This window comes from Manihot esculenta, chromosome 4 (assembly GCF_001659605.2).
Source record: "Manihot esculenta cultivar AM560-2 chromosome 4, M.esculenta_v8, whole genome shotgun sequence".
Taxonomy (NCBI): Eukaryota; Viridiplantae; Streptophyta; class Magnoliopsida; order Malpighiales; family Euphorbiaceae; genus Manihot; species Manihot esculenta.
This window is the reverse complement of record NC_035164.2, coordinates 27,798,186-27,816,112: the sequence shown is the minus strand read 5'-3', so window position 1 is coordinate 27,816,112 and position 17,927 is coordinate 27,798,186. Positions and strand designations below refer to the sequence as shown.

Sequence of the window (17,927 nt, the reverse complement as noted above, 5' to 3'; positions counted from 1 at the left end):
CAATTTCTCCTTCAGGAAGCCTGCTTTAATTTGCTGTGATAACCAATCTACTATTCACATAGCAGCTAATCCCACATTCCATGAACGTACAAAGCACATTGAACTGAATTGCCACATGGTTCGAGAGAAAGTTAGCCAAGGAACTGTCAAACTACTACTTGTTTTCACAATAGTCCAAGTAGTAGACGTTTTTACCAAGCCCTTATTATTAGTACTTTTTAAGACACTCAACTTAAGCTGGGATGAAAAGACCTCCATGCGATGAAAGACCTCCATTCTTCAGCTTGCAGGGGTATTACGAAACACTAAAGAACTGGTTAATTTAGAAGGTAGCAAATTCTACTTTAAGCCAATAGAAGTTAGTTAGTTAAACAATTATAACCAACTCTACTGAGTTAGTTCTCTATCTACTATTCCTGAATATAAGTAGTGGAAGTATCAATAAGAAAGCATAAAAAATACACTCTTTTCAATATTTCTTGTTATGAAGAATACGAAATCTATTTTGGATTAACTTGACACTATTCAATTTTTAGTATTTAAAAATAAGACAATTTTCATTTAAACCGAATTTAAAAGAACTCGTAATATAAATACCAATTATGTAAATTAATTATACTGTGAATTTATGTACATTCAATTGAATTAAGTATTTTTCAAAAAGATGTGTAAATCGAAGATATCATTGCAGGTCTTGGGCTATGTATTAGTAGTCCATCGATAATTACCAATTATTTCAATTTGGTACTAAAATCCATCAATAATCTGATATTTTCTTACAATAAGAAAAATAAAATATATCTTTTAAATTACAAAAATTATTTAAATATATGAAAAATGGCAATGTCATTTGATATGTGTGTGTGTGTGTGAAAGGTAGACAAAGTGAATGTGGAGGTGCAGTAGAAGTAATAATAGAGGAAGTTGTCTCCCTTGTCAAAATCATTGTCTCTGCTGTTGTCTTGAGAATAAAGCTTGGTGCAGGAAACCATGCAAGAGAATTCCAACTGGGTTTTCGTGAAAGTATATGAAGCTTTGTTTCGTGTAGGGTTCGCATGCTCTTCTACATGTAAATTCATGGGGTTGTGATCTCTCATCAAAAGGAAACTTTAGGTAACTTTTGTGACTCTTTACTCTGAGCTTTTGAATTCATGGTATAAGTGATTATTAGATTCCCGGCACTCCATTTTTTTTTTATCTATGTTGAAGCAGCTTTTAAACAGCATTCTTACATTCCTTACGTCATTGTCCCGTCTTTTCTTTTCTTTTATTATTTATTTTTATTATCAAGTCACCGATTGTTATCATGGAAAAATTCATAGAAAGCACTTTGACTTTGTTTTCTTCCTTGTGGCTTATTCTTCATGAGCAAGAGCAATCACATGTGGTCTATTTTGAGTCTATGGTCTATTGGGTCTAAGTAATTTTTTTTTTTTTTTTTTGAACAAACAGTAGAAGGCCCCAAGCAAATTCAATGGTTCTAATTTTAGGAAAAGATCTAATAGCTACAGAGAAAAGAGACAACTCTCTTCGTCTTTCTCTTACTCTCCCAACCATTTTCTAGCTTTTTTCACTTTCAACACATTTTGTTTATCTATAAAGAAGGGCACAAATGCATATCATGATTTTCCGGCCAGGGAACATGGTAGCACTTTTTCTTTTATGGACCCTTATATCTGTCATATTCTGAACTTTGTCAATGAACCGATTCAGAATTTGGAGGGTCCGACCGCATGCGTAATCGACCCTTTTATTATTCCAAGCCTCCAAAATCATCTCAATAACAGCTGACATGTAAATATACGCAAAACTGCAAATTCAAATATTGCATACGTTTTTTTTTTATTTAAATGAAATTCATACAACTTTCTAAACTTAATAAGAGACACAAGGAGATCATAAAAAGGAGGAATATGTATGTGTATTGTTACATAATTGTCTCCATTGTCTAACCAGCAGAGGGATCTTAATCCAAGGGTGCAAAATGATGTGATCTCATGATCATAACGGCTGTGATTTGGGAAGTCTTGGAAAGAACTTTTATAAGTTAGCAATCTTTGGTTTTCGGCGGCCGAAATCAAAGGTGGTGAGTACGATTGATGGGGTGGTAGAGGGGAGGAGCTGCGTTGGTGGCGTTTAGATTGTTGGGAAGTGGTGGTGGGCACTGGTAACATTTTGTGAAGAGACCAAATGTATCAATCTGGTGTACGAAATTTATCATGCTTGCCCACCCGCCAAATCCAAACCCAACAATCAACACCCATATCACCACGAACACATTTATCACGTACGTCCCCACCCATCTGCCCACGAACCTTGGTGGCTGCTCCACTGCATTCTGCATATCACAACCGTTCATCACATGTCAAATTATCATCAACGGTTCAAAAGAGAATTCAATTGAATCCGAAAATATAATACTGTATGTACAGGATCCTATCCCAAACCCATCAAGAACAGACAACACGTAAAAGTACAGCCCAGATATGTGGAATCAGGTCGAGATGATACTCTGCATTAATACTGCAGCGAGAATCTCGCCCCTTTTACAAGTTACAGATTAACCCTGTTAAATAATCAGATAAATTTCTGGGACTGATCTGTTACCGGACGCTATCAGCCCTGTCCCATCACCTTGTTAATGAATTTCAATTCCTTTGGTTCCTCAGTCAAATTTTGACTTTCTGACATCATCCCACGTGGCATTTTTTTTTTACTAGTTAAGTTTGTTGGTGTAAAGAGTAGTGTGTAGGTATACCTCTCTTGCAGCGGCTGATTTGAAGGTAAAGGTGTGGGCGAGGGCAGGGATGATGTAGACAGTGAAGCTAACAAGGAGAGATCCAACGGTGGAGTTGATGGGTCCAAAGAAAGGGAAGATGATAGCTAAAAACCAAATAGGAATGACCACAGGCAATCTGGCTGCAGCTCTTTTACACAAGCTCTTGCATTCATGCAACCCTATCGCTTTCTCCCATACGAAGTACAAAGGGGTGCATGCAAACCCAAATGTTATAAACTGCACCCAATAAAATCACCAAATTAATTAATTATTACTACTATAATCATACTAATAATAGCTCATTATTACAGCAAAACAAAATATGAACCAGTCATTATAACCCTAATTAATTATTTCATTGGCCACTCCAATTTCATATAAAAAAATGAAATAAGTTGAGTTTTTGAGAAGCATGCCTGGTGGATGAGCATTAAAATGACGGCCATGTCTCTGAAGGGTGATCTTGGGAGGAGAGAAAAGGCGTTGGAGTGATTAAGAAGCAAGTCTCCAAAAGCCCAATACACTGCTGCTGCTGATGGAAGCGTTAGTGTTAGTACATACAGTGTTGCCAGCAAGTATATGGCTTTGAATTTCTGAGGCTTCCACATTGCGTGCATGATTTCTCTGTTTCATCATAATTCAATTTCATTAATTATAACTAATAATCACTTTACACTAACATTACTTAATCACAAATATAAACTATTATATATATATAGTTTTTTTTTTTAAGTGACGAAAAGTAAACATGAAAAATAATGAGGAAGCAGTGATAAGCTGGACCAATAATGGTCTCTTCTGATGATAAAAGCAAAAGCAAGACATGGAAAGATGATTAGCTTTTCTATATTGAAAGGAAAGAGAAGGGTTCCAAAGGAAACAAAGTCTTTTTGCCTCCCACGCCTAAAGAATAGCAATTTAGATTATTTTTTTTTTAAAGAAAACCAAAAAATGAAGAGAATAAGTGAACTTTAAACTGAATTACAAAAATCAAACGGTCAGACCAAGTCTAAGGCAAAACCAAGGTTGGGTCATGTTCTTTCTCTTTCTTGTTATAATTCAAGGTTTAGTCACTTTCAAAATGACGTTATATGGAATTATACATTCTCCTCATCTGTAAACCAATTTTTTTTATTACAGTTCATAGGAATTGACAGATTTGTCAATAACGTAAAAGACAAGAATTATAATAAATCCAAGCTTGTCTTACACAGTAACAGCATGTCCGCCAAATGTGTAGAGAATGTTTGTGGCCCCAGTGAAGTAGAGAACCATCTTCGTTGGACCCGAATGCTTCACTCCCTCCACCTACACATCCACCATTCTCCAATACATTAATCTTTTTTTAACCATTTAATTACACTCAATCTAACCTTAAATTAAGGTTTAAGGGCAACTTAGAAAAGTGGAAACTTTTGTCTTTGGAATTCTGACTCTGGACATGAAATGGGACAAGCGGGATTTGGTTTGACGAGGGTTAAGACAGATTGTCCTTGAGAGATGGGGAGGCTTGTCAAGGGTCTATAGCATGGAAAATCCATGCACCCTGTAAATTAATTAGTGAATAGTGAAGATAAAATCTTTACCTGGCCATGGAGGAGAGAGGCAATGGTGAGATACCAAGCAGTGTAGGTGGTCATGAGAAGGCCAAGAAATGACCACATTCTGTAATTGTGAAATGAAGGAATAAACACTGTGGTGGCACAACAAGCTCCGAAGATGTAAGTCCAAGTTCTCTTGTCTAGATTGTCGTTTATGTAATATATGTTGCTGTGAACATGTAAACATTAAAATTAGACAAAGAAAGAAAGAAATGAACAACATAAGTAGCAGTAAAAAATGGTCAGGCTGGTGAATGGAACGAACTCAAGAACTTGAAATAATGGTGTAGGTACCTTGCACAAGCAATGAGTTGAATGACAGATCCAAAGAGAAGAAAAGTGCAGTTAAATGCCAAACCGACATTCCTCCAGTATTTTCCTAGGAGCCCATCAAGAACTTCGAACCACTAGTTGATCCATTGAGATGAAGAAAAAAAGAGGAAACCCATGTTAGGACATGAACTAATGTATGTAAGAAAACAATAAATTAAAGAGAAAGTTTGTCAAAACCTGGATGACATGGTTCCTGAAATCAACTTTTTCTCTTTCTTTTCTAGTTCTGTACTCTACGTAAAGTATGCTAATCAGATAAGCTGTCCAGCTACCCAACAGCCCATAAAAGAGCTGAAAAAGTATGCCGGAGGCCATTCCTAACTGAGAAAACGAGTATGGTAAAGTAAGCAACACCTGAGCCACCTGAAACAATGCAAATAAGCCAACCCATATTCAGTAAATGCTTCCCTCTAATAAATTTGCTGCTGAATAAGCATTTTCAGACAAGAAATGAACGAAAGAAAGAAACAAAGAAAAATATTGTAAGAACCTGATTGGAAGCGCAGCTAAACCAAGCATCGTAAGCAGAACCACCATGCCACAAAAACTTAGATAGAATCGTCTTCATGTCCTTAGGCTTCCCTTCAGTTTCCATCTCCTCATAATTCCCTACAATCACAGTCTCCACCTCCTTATCAGCTGCCATCTCTATCTCTTTTTCTGCTGAGAGTTACTCACTTCTTTTACTCTCAAATGATGACTGACTTTGTTTAATATATAAAGGGTGCGTGAGTTGTGATGCTTCTGAGTAAGAAGAGCTTCGAGATTGGAAATGGAAGTGAGGAACAGCATATGGATATAGTGATATATATATAAGACAGGTGGAGATCTCGAAGGGTGGGAAAAGCTGTGCTTGAAAGGGATTTTAGATGAGCGGTTTTGGGAAGCGAGTAAATTTTGTGGTTTTTGTGGAAATATGGTGTTTGTGGAGCCCTTTTTAGATATTTGAAATTAAAGTAGGTTTTGTTGTTGTTTAGCTCATAAATTAAAAATTTAGAGTTAATTGCTTTTATTTAAAGCTAATTATTTGGAGAGCGTGAGTGGGTTCTCCGCACGAGTGGCTCCCCCACTTCTCGAGCCCATAGTTGCTCTGATCCTATCCACCATAAATTCAAAAAATAAATAAACGAGTTTATTTATATAAAATTAAATAAAATTCACTTACATGTAAAAATTAAGTCGGATTTATTTATTTATATTTAAATTTATGATGTTTGAGTCTAAACATGAATCGCTTAATATGTATAATAAGAAATTATTTGGTATTTCAAAAATATTATATATTATAAATGGTACTATAAAATACGATACTTTTAATTAAAAAAATTAAAATAATTAAAATATTAAAATATATCGAATAAACTATTATTAAAATATAATGAGCTAGTCATTTAAAAAATAATTCTTGATCTATTTATAATTATAAACATGTCTTAATTTAAATAGCGAGAAGTATTAACTCATTACACCATAATATTTTAGATTTATTAAATTTTTATTATAAAATTTTAAGTTTAGTTTCTTTAGATCGACTAAAAGATATGTATTAATATTATGAATTGTGTATAAATGAATCAAACCGTAAATGAGTTACTTGAGATTCAGTTTAATAAAATTTTGATCGAATCTGACTCGATTTCTAAACGAATCAAACTCGAAATTTAATTCTTAACTTAATTTAACAAATGAATTAAGTTATAATTTTATAGTATTTAACATGTTAAAACTTATAAATTCGATTTATTTTTAAATTCATATGTAAACTTACGAACCAAATTTCATTAAGCATATTGAAATTTATTTTAATTTTCATAAGTTCAATCTAAATTTTTTAAAATTTAATTCTATATAGTTTAGTAACATTTTTAATATTTATAGATATTCTGATTATTCAAATTTAAGACGTTTCTTTATAAGTTATTTATTTATATATATATTTAGTTAAAATTATTTAATTTTAAATTTATTGATTTTAAATAAAAATTTATTTTATATATATATAAATAAATTAAGTTGTTCATAAATTACTCGAGATTAAATTCGATAAAAAATTAATTTATTTAAATTTATTTACAAAATGAATTAAATTTAAGTTTATTAATATTCTACTCCAATTTGAAAGGATTAAAATTTTAATTTCATTTAAATTTAAAAAGATTTTAATAAATTAAATTTAAACTCTTTAAGAGTGGTTTGGTGTGATCGGTTGTAATACGAGTGCAAAGAGCCCTTTCAACTAAAACATTACCGAATCCAGCGCTGTTTCATTCTTAAATTTTTGCCAAAATTCATATCATAAACGAAACGACAATTCTTCACAAATTAGCACAGGAAATTCTGTTATTAAATTGGCAAACGCCGTTAATGGATTAACGACGGAAGAAGTCGATTATACTCTCCATCCATTTCATAATTTTATTTTTACATATAAATTAAAAAATGATTTTATGGTCAAATTTTATCTATAAATTTTTTAATTATATCAATTTTAAATATAAATTGAGGATATTAAATTTTGCTAAAATAATAATATTGAGTGAAAAATATATGGATTGATACTCTAAATCTACATCATTAATAAAAGTGGCTCAAATTTATGATTTTATAAAATTGAAAAAAAAAAAGGCAAAAAATGTGCCAAAATTATTTTATTAAATTCTTATTTAACTATATTTCATTAAAGTTAATTAATTAAATTATATAAATTTCGGAAGAATTAATTAATTATATAAACTGGGGAGAAAAGCGAAGGAAATTATGGGAATTTAAAATAGACCAAATGATTGCAAGCAAAGGGGCGTGGTCGCTTTGCAAGAATAAGAAAGCTGCTTTTGTCACATGGCCATAAGCTACTCTCCATGCCAAAACCCCAACTAAATTTACTTTTTTAAATTATTTATGCACCATATTCCATATATAAGACAAAAATATATGGACCATGTGCCCTTTGTAAAGGCATCTCCCTTTATTTTTTTTATTATACTCTGTAAAAGTCCTATTATTTTCTGTTCTTCTTGTGTATATTTTTCTTTTTTTTACCAGGTGAATAGTACAAGTGACCTAAACCAGATTAGCCTTTCACACTTGTTGTTAATGGTAGCTTCATCTTTTGGGTTCTCTTTATTACCTCTTCATAGGGCAATATGCCCTTTATTGGCTCTTAAGCCCAACTATCTCTGGGTTAACTTTTAAATTGCGAATGCTTTTCACATAAAATTTTTTTTGTCAAGTTACCATATATACTCAGCTATTGTTAGGTCATGCTTTCAAGCCTGAGAAGGGAGCAGAAACATTCCCTGATACTTGTGTCTCCTTTGACTGTGTCTGTCTCTATTGATCTGTTTGTGTATGTGCAAAAGCACCATGATTTTGCTGCATGCTTCTCTTAATCTTTGTGAGCTTTTTGCTGAGTGATTGAATAAGCTTTGGGGAGTAATTAAAGTTTTCACTGTCAGTGAACTGCCACTGGAGGCATGTTGTTATTCATTATCAGTAGTTGTTGGAGTTATTTCCAAGGCTAATTATTTAGCTAACTGGCTTTTGCTAATTTTATAATCTAGAAGCTTTCTACTTTTGGCTCATATGCAATGGGCTACACCTCTAACAAACATATCATACAATTGAGCACTTGAGAGAGAGAGAGATCAGAGAAACTTGGCATGCTAATATGTCTTACAACCTTATTTCTAAGTCTCTAAAATGGGAGGCACCATTAGACAACAACTCTATAATTGGGTTGTTTTTTAATGATAGTTTCTGTTTAATAAAGAACAAAATCTTCCAAAAATGTAGTAATTCATGAAGAACAACATAATTTTTAGCTAACTAACCAACCATATACGCATGATCAAGAATTGGCATATTAAGGAATTTTAGCACGCCATGTTTGCTAAAAGGTAGATTAAACACAACTGTGATATATAGATCATCCATGCTTTTTACTAACTTATGATATGCTCTACAATCATTCTAGGCTATCTTTCAAATTTTTTTCATCAACTTTTTATTGGCCATAACGACTTTCTTCCTCTTCAATCATATGCCACTATATATATAAAATCCAATTAAAAATAGCTAGGCTATTTATATTATTTTTGTTATTTACTTAGTTTAAATTTTGAATATATTTTTTTATGAGTTGAATTATGATTCAATTCGAAAAATTAAAAATTACGATCCGAATTATATAAAAAATGGGTATCTGTACTGAAAGCGGTAGAAAAAAATTTCTATAATATAAACCTGCATTATATGATTTATATATGAGATTTCGTAAGAGGGTCAAGTGGTAAGATAAAGTGGAAATTTATTGTTTAGAATTATAAATTTATTAGAATTTTTTTAAAAATAAGAAAAACTATACAAGACTTTTTCAAGTGAAATTTAAAGGAGAGATATTATAATTTTTTTTTTTACATAAGTTAATTTTTGGCAAGGATTAAGGGCCCCCTACTGGGCAAGCTTTAGGCTTTAATATCCTTTCATGATGAAAAATTTTTACTAGAATTTTTTTCTTTTTAAGCAGAAGAGAAACACCTTTGCTTTTTTTGTAGTAAAAAGAGGAATATGGGTTAGGAAACCTGCATTGACTTGGGACAACATGTTGAATTTGATTTAAAGTATTGATAATTCAAAATTGCAGTCAACTCCATTACTAAAACATTGGGTGTCCATCTTGATTTGAAGCCATTGATGAACAAAACACCATTATAATAACCTTTTTCTTTTTGGCCTTCACTTTGGAAGCATTGTTTTAGAATCAAAGAAAAGAATCCTATAAACAAAATATTACCATTTGTCTTCTGAAAGCTGCATGCATTTGGTCCAAAGCACAAGAAAGTATTCCCTTGTGTCTTGTTTGTATTTCTTCCCATTTTGATTTGACTCTATATTCCTACACTTTCTTTTCTTTTCTTTTCTTTTCTTTTCTTTTCCTTTCTTTTTTGCTTTGCTCAACTATATATGCTGTAAAATTTGTGCTTCAAAAGTTACTCTAAATCAAGATAGACCATCCATTTTTATTTTATTTGTTGTGCACAATCATTAAGTTTGATTTTATTTTGCTTTTATGTATGCGTATATATATATATATTGATTTCACATTAAATCACAGCATAAAGATAATGGAAAAATAATTTTAAATTTTACCAATTTTAATAACAATTTTAAAGTTTACCAATTATAATTTTGTTTGTAGATTTTATCCGCTATAAAAAATAATTAATTCGATATCTTATACATAATATTAGAGGTATTCATTGTTTTAAACTTATTTTATACTAATAATTTATTTCTTTTGTTCTTAAATAATATAAATTTTAATTTAAAAATTTTATAATTATATATTTCATACAAATAAATATTTTGAGAAAAACTTAATATTTCCAAAACGTTAATAATAAAACATTTATTTTTTCCAAGTAAAAATTCATGTTTGAATATTTTAATTATTTTGAAAACGTAACTTAAATTCATTTTTGTCTTATTTTAAAAATAGAAATAAGAAGAAAGAATATAAAAAAATTATTAAAATTCAACTGTATTTTTTTTTTAAAAAAAAGAGAAATATAAGAATATTTCCATTTATTATTCTCTTTTTTATTCTTATTTAAATGAAAGGAAAATAAAATAAATAATTATAATAATAAAATTGTTTTTCTTGTAAAAAATCGTAAAAATAAATAAAAAGTTATAATTAATTTATAATTTTAAAGGAAATGGAAAATAAACTCTCTTTTTTTTCTTTTATAATTTCACCTTAAAGATTGTTTTTCTTTTATCAATTGTGTTATGCAGTTGATGGATAGATGTCGACTATTAAAAAAATATAACTATTTTAAAAAAAAATGAAAATTAGAAAAATAAAACTTGAAATCTTTTAGATTTACTCAAATACACTTAATATCAAATTAAATCTGTGAGTAAAAAAAATATAACTGTTAAAATTAATATTTTTTTCTATTATTCCTTATAAATATTTTATTTTAGAAACTATTCGGTTGAAATAATCCTAATAGTGTGAAAACTGAAAATCAATATTGAAATTACTTGAATATCACATTTCATAAATTTTCTTTCAAATGAACTGTTCTTGCCCCTATTAGGCAAGGGAGGACCCTTCCCTTCATCGGATGTGAGTTATTTTTTGTATTCTTGAATAAGGGTGTATATAGTGTTTTGTTAGTATTTTTGATAAATGTAATTATAATAAGATTTTCACTTTTTCTGCCTTTTCTTCTTGTTTGTTGCAGTTTTTTTTTTTTTTTTCTCTCTCTCTTTTTCTTTTTTTCTTCTTTGCAAATTAAGCTTCTCATACTAGCACTAAATAATATGTCCTTCAATGATGGAGAGTAGCAGCAAGTCGTAGATTTGAGCTCAAATGGAAATTATATGTTATTCGCTATTGGTGTTTCTTTGTTTGGTTTTTTCCGTGCTTGGCTTCAGCGAGATCCAAAGTTAATTGAAGAAGTTTTTTCTTCTCTTTCGTTATTGTATGGATATCAATGGCCTCCTCTGTTTTATGGCTTTATATGTGGTTATTTATTGTGTGTCTTGACCTCCGCAGATGCTAAGAGCTTGGTGGCTTTCTGCTTGACTGTGTTAAATCTCTTCGTTCATCAATCTGTCATAAATAGTGATGTAGTTGAAACCAAATTAATGACATGACCGAAATAGAACTGTGTTATAATTGGCTAAACCTGTGAAAAAGAGAATGTAAGGTGATTGGTGCACATAACAGCCACTCCGACACTCAAATCAGTATATTGAAGAATATAGAGAGAATGCATTAAATTGCTTAGAACTTGAATAGTGTTCAAAAATAGCATACCATTGCCTCTGTGATCATTCTCCTTTTATACTGTAAGAAAATGGAGATAAATATAATATTTTCTAATAATCCAATGATGATGTGGCCGGCTTGTCTGTAAGGGACCTTCATCAGCTAATTGGTCGGGAATATCGTGATTGTAGGCGTAAAGAGGATCTACTGGATTGTAGCTGTTTAATGGTAACTTCTTTATGGAGACTCGCCCTGAAGTTGAGAGGGCGTGTCTGTCCGACCTAAAGTCAACCTGTCCTGAAGCCAACCTAAAGCTCCTGGATCTTTTCTACAGGTGGGACCGCGAATGGGTTTATCAAATTCTTGCCACATGGCCCTATCTTATGGTGATAGCTTACTTGGGTGAGTATCATGTAGCATCAGAGGTCCCCCCTACTGATCTTTTATTCTTTAGGTTCGAAGATGACAATTGTCTTCATGATGTGGGTCATATGGCTTGTTTGTCCGGGTTGAGTGCACGATGTTCTTGCTTTTTACTTGCCTTGCCGACTAGTCAAGTCTAAGTTCTTGTCTAGAAAAAATTGATCCGAGTGTTATAGTGATAAGCGGTTGTCGAAGCCGTCAAAAATAAATCTATTATCAATCAACAAATAAATTTGCAGATAGTGGCAATAGGGTCGAACCACAGGGAATTGACACTACGGACTTTCCTAATAATGACTTGGACAAATAAATAACAAATAAATAAAAGAGGGGGGTTTTTGATTTGATGATTAAAATTAAATAGCAAAAGAAAGCAATAATTTAATTGAAAAGGAATTTCAATGAGAAAGAGATTCTAGCTGAAGTGTGAGCCTAATTCAGTTTGTTCAGATTTGATCATTGATTACTAAAGACTCCTATTTGATTTCAATAAATCAGTTTTGGTTGTGGAAGACGCTTCTCACAATCCAAATTCCTCCTTAGTTCTAGTTGGATTAGGAAACGTTCGCTAATCAAACACTGATCAACAAGTTGCCAAGGAACGTCCTTAGGGCATTTAGCATCGAACAACCGTTGATCGCATTAAGACTTAGAGAAACTCAATTCTATCATTGCCAACCGCGTGGTCAAGGCTAGGTTATGCAACTGATTATATTTATGTTCAAACAATTTAAGCAATTACGGACCTAAATCATTCAAACAATTTATCACTTAAGCAATTTAAAAGCAATGGGCCCTTATTGATTCTAAAAACCAAGTAATAATTATGGAAAAGATCAGATTGCATAAATATTGAAACAAACAAGAGTTCAACAATGGAGTATTAAACCTTCCAAATCATCACAAATCTGAATATTCTCAACTTCAACTAGAAAAGAATGAATTTAGCCACTCATGGTGACTAAAATACACAAGAGATGAAAAAGAAAAGAAAAGGGAAGAGCTGCAGAATTTCTGGAGAGTTTCTGACGAGTTGAGTTCCTGATCAGAAGATGCCTTTGCTGGTTTGGAGGCTCTCCTTTTATAGCTGCAGAATTTTCATCCATCTAGGGTTTCAAAATCCCTTTTTGATTTGATGTTTGACTCCTCTTATGATGTTGAATTTAATTGCAATTGGAATTCCTTGGATGAGAAGCTCTTTCGTGGCTCTTGGTTTTATGTTGGTAGTGATTGGGTTGGATTTGGACTTCTGAAAATTCGGATTTCTGTTTTCTGTCCAATTTCCCGCTCTTCTGTCAGTTTCTGCTGTCAAAGTGATTTGCCTGGTGATTTGAGTGTTTTTGGGCAAATCACTGACCCAATCACTTTTCTGTGAGTCAGTCCTCTCTGTCTCTGCGAGTGATTTGCCCAGTTTCTTCGAGTGTCTTGGGCAAATCACTGCCCATATCACTTCTGCCTGTTGCCTCCAGGTTTCTGCTTCAGCTTGATCTGGGCAGATCACTGGGCAAATCTCTGACCCAATCACTTTTCTGTCAATTTTCTGCACTTTTTCTCCAATTTTCCAAATTCTTCCTTTTCTGTAAAAACAAGATAAAAACCATAAATTAACCAAAAAAATGTGTAAATAAACAATAATAATTATGATAAAAATGTGGCTAAATTGTGCTTGATCAAATACCCCCACACCTAGCTTTTTGCTTGTCCTCAAGCAATAAATAACTTAACCAATCAAGCCCTTTTTCTTTTGAGCCTAAGTACCACTTAATCAGCCCCCCCTAGACTCCTAAATTGAAGTATCACAGTATAGAATACATGCACTAAGGTCATCATCTCCTTTCTTTGTTTCCTTTCACCTACCATGGTCAAGAGAAAGGTTTTTGTCTCAATCATGCTTATTCCTTTATGTTAGGTTTAATGCAACCCCTAGGAGTGACTTGCCACCTTGTCTCTTTCTCCTTTTTATTTAATTTTTATTTTTATTTTCAGCAGCACTTATTCTTATCCTTGCCTGAAAAAGTCACTAACCTTTTTACGCGATTGTGTACATGGGTGATACACCCCCGGTTACTCAGTTAGTCACTTGTTCAAGTGGCTACTAGCTCTGTTCATAGTCTAGACCATCGAAACTTATTTGCTTGAAAAAGTTACTGACCTTTTTACGCGATTGTGTACATGGGTGATACACCCCCGGTTACTCAGTCAGTCACTTCTCCAAGTGGCTATTAGGTTCAGTTCATAGTCTTAGACCATTGGAACAGGTTTACGATTTGTGCTTTATGCTGGTTTTTCATGATAGTTTGGGCAAATCAACTCTTAGGGAGTTACACTAACTTTGTGTTTGCATGTATTTGTATTTTTATTTCCCCTGACCTTAGCAAATTTGAGGATTCAATTCAAGAGAAAAACTCCCTAAGTGAAGGTAACATACTGTGAATGATTCAATTTAAGCTTAAAGGGGTGGCAAATCAATGGGGTCATGAGATAAGGAAACTCTTTTAACCTTGTTATCTATGTTGAGTAGAACAAAAGCCAAGACAAAATTCTGTGTGTGTGTGCAAAAAGTGAAAAACATTCTGGTGTGTGCAAAAAGTGAAAAACATTCTGGTGTGTGCAAAAAGGGGTAAGAATAATGCAAAAAGAAAAAAAAAACAAAAAGAAACAAAAAGAAATCAAAAAGAAATCAAAAGATGGTGTGATCAGTGGATAAATACTCTCCAGTACCCCCACACCTATCCCAAATATTGTCCTCAATGTTTGAATATATGTATAGAGAAATGAAGGAGAAAAGGGAAAGGGACTTCCTGGCCTGTGGGTGATTTGACCAGTGATTTGGGCAAGCACTGGGCAAATCACTGGGCAAATCGCTATCTGTCACGGTGCTGGGGCAGAAAATGGTCCACCAGCAGGTCCAACAAGTGCTCCATCCTTTGCATTCGGTCCTCAATCCTACTGAGACGAGCCTCTACTGTCTGGTTGGGGGCTTCGTCTTCAGGTGGCTGAGGAGCATCCTGCTGGGGGGCTGCTGGAGGTGGCTCGTTTGCTGGTTCCTGCCCTATTGCCTGTGTTGACTCATCTACTGGTTCTGCTGTGGAGGCTGGCTGCTGATGCTTTTGGCTTTCTTCCTCCTGAAAACGCGCTCATGGCGTGGTGTTACTGGACCTGCAGGTGAAATTGAAAAAAATGTCCCCCACTTTGCAAAGCAACCCCATGTCATCTAATGTGCGTAGGTCCAAGGGGGTTATCTTGGAAGTGGGGGAAAGGTCAGTATGTGCTGGGTGCAATAATTTGAGATTCATTGCAATGGCAGTGATCAAGGGGCCAAAAATCAGTGGCCTGTTATACTGAATGATGCTGGATAGTTGGGTGGCAACCCAGTATCCAAGATGTATTTTCCTGTGTGTGTTCATGCACCAAAGGATGTATAACTCAGTCCTGGTCAGGATGTTGGAAGCATCCTTCCTCCCAGAAAATGTATAAGCTAGGAATCGGTGGAGGTATTTCAGGCTGGGGTTTCTGAGGTATAGGTCCTTGGACCTGGTGGGTGAGTATGAGTCTGGTGGATTATCGCTTAATTCCAAGTACACAGAGCTTGGATCAAACTCAGCAGGGAAGTCCCAGGTGGACTGAGGGCATTCACAGCCCATGGCAATGCCGAATTCCTGCAGGGATAAGCGAAATCGCTTCCCCAATAACCTAAATCCAATAGTGCCTGGTGTGTGTAGGTTATGCATGGCAGGTTTATCAAAATAAAATGTGGTGAAGAACTAATGTGTGAGTTCAAGGAAAGAGGGCATGCGCAGGAAGAAAAAGGTGTCCCAGCCAATAGCAGATATGAGGGAACGTACCTGGGAATGGAGTCTCAGTGCTCCAAGTGTGCCATGGTGGATATACTTACCTGGGTGATATGGTAGAGATGAAATTTTGATCAGCCTGGTGCGCTCAGAAATTTTGTTGAATGTCAATGCTTGAACGATGTGATCAGGATATGCTGGCCTGGGCAAATCGCTGGACAGATTACTGGGCATATCACTGAGTGTGTCGCTGGGCACATCGCTGGGCATATCACTTGGTAAGTCCATGGGCGCATCAGCGGGCACATCGCTGGGCATAGCGCTTGGCACATTGCTGGGTGCATCAGTGGGCGCATCGCCTTCCTCATGACTTGCGAGATGTGTGGTAATGGTGGTTTCTGGTTCTGATCTCGGCGGTGGAGGTGGTGACTGTGTTCTTGGCCATTTCTGACCGTGGCCGGAGGAAGTGGTGGCTTCAGGTAGCATTTCGCCGGCAGGGTTTGCCGTTGGGGCTATTGTGGATGGTGGTGGCGGCGTTCTTTGCCGTTTCTTTTGCCAGCGATATGTCTGGATGGCCAGTGAGTCGGTGCGTCCGGTCGCTGGTTCAGTAGCCGGTGGCGTTTCGGTGCTGGTGGTGGCTGGTGGAGTGGTGTCCCACGCTTCATCGTCACTGTCGGAGGGGATGGGTCTCGGCAGCCCTAGTTTCCTCCACATGAACGATCCGCCGGTGGCCTTCATCTTAATTCAAACCATGGTGGTCTTGAGTTTGCCGGTGGGTGAGTGGTGGTCGGAGGAGAGAAATCTTGAAGAAGAAGAAGAAATAAAAGCAGTAAATTGCGTAGAAAGTAAAAAATAAAAGAAAAAACTACTTAAAGTGATTTGGGTATGTGAAATACCTTGATCATTTAATGCTGGCCCTCTGGATTCTTGATAGGGTGATTTGACCAGTGATTTGGGCAAATCACTTGGCCAGATCACTCCTCCTTTGCGGTTGCTGGGCTGGTACTGTTCACGCCCTTTGCTGATGATGTGCTTGATGTGCGATTGGACCGGTGATCTGGTTAAATTATCTGGGCAAATGGGCAAATCACTGCCCCGATCACTTGTGACTATGGTACATTCAGTCGATTTGCCCGGCGATTTGGGCAAGCAGTGGCCAAATCACTGGGCAAATCACTGCCTCTGGGCTGCCTCCCAGTAGCGCCCTGTTTTCTGTCGTGGGCTGGACTTCAGTGTCTTGCTCAGCAGTCTTGGGAAGGGGGATCCAAGGGAACCTCCTCCACAACATGGACAGTAAAACCTTCATAGAATCTCTTCAAACGATGCCCATTAACTTTGAAAACTTTGCTTGTTTGTGGACTCCGTATGTCAACAGCTCCATGTGGAAAGACATGTTCAACCAAGAATGGTCCAATCCACCTAGACCGAAGCTTTCCAGGGAATAATTTAAACCTGGAATCAAAAAGCAAAACCTTATCACCAACCTGGAAGTGTTTTCTGGAGATGTTTTTGTCATGGAAGGCTTTGGTTCTTGCTTTATAATCCCATGAAGCTTCATATGCATCACGCCGAATCTCCTCAAGCTCTTGGATTTGCAATTTTCTGTGAACTCCAGCCTCTTTTTCATCAAGATTGCAGCTCTTCACAGCCCAATAGGCTTTGTGTTCAAGTTCCACAGGTAGATGGCATGCTTTCCCATAAATCAGCCTATATGGAGACATCCCAATTGGAGTTTTATATGCTGTTCTATATGCCCATAAGGCATCATTGAGGCGTGTACTCCAGCCCTTGCGACTTGGGCAGACTGTTTTCTCCAAGATGGACTTGATCTCCCTATTTGACACTTCAGCCAGCCCATTTGTTTGAGGGTGATAGGCAGTAGAGGTTCTATGGATGACATGGTGCTTCTTGAGGAGAGTTCCTACTACCTTGTTGCAAAAATGAGTGCCTCGGTCACTGATAATGGCTTTGGGCAGACCAAATCTTGAGAAAATGTGGGATTTTACAAATTCACACACTGTTTTTGCATCATCAGCCCTTGTTGCTTTGGCTTCAATCCATTTGGACACATAATCCACAGCAAGAAGTATGTAGGTGTTGCCAAAGGAAGGTGGGAATGGTCCCATGAAGTCAATGCCCCATATGTCAAAGATTTCACACACCATGATGGGTGCTTGTGGCATTTCACCTCTATTGCCAAGGTTTCCTGTTTGTTGGAA

General features: G+C 35.2%; 1 protein-coding gene across 1 annotated transcript; it reads right to left on the bottom strand.

Annotated features, from left to right (window-relative positions):
- Positions 1-1,811: 1,811 nt before the first annotated feature.
- Positions 1,812-5,534, bottom strand: LOC110613223 (auxin transporter-like protein 5). The gene is made up of 8 exons (XM_021754247.2): positions 5,204-5,534; positions 4,891-5,076; positions 4,675-4,787; positions 4,366-4,549; positions 3,990-4,087; positions 3,196-3,403; positions 2,759-3,016; positions 1,812-2,338 (listed from the first exon to the last, which is right to left on the bottom strand). Exons 1-8 carry the CDS (start codon positions 5,357-5,359, stop codon positions 2,078-2,080), a joined length of 1,464 nt encoding a protein of 487 aa, XP_021609939.1. The 5' UTR covers positions 5,360-5,534; the 3' UTR covers positions 1,812-2,077.
- Positions 5,535-17,927: the final 12,393 nt, after the last annotated feature.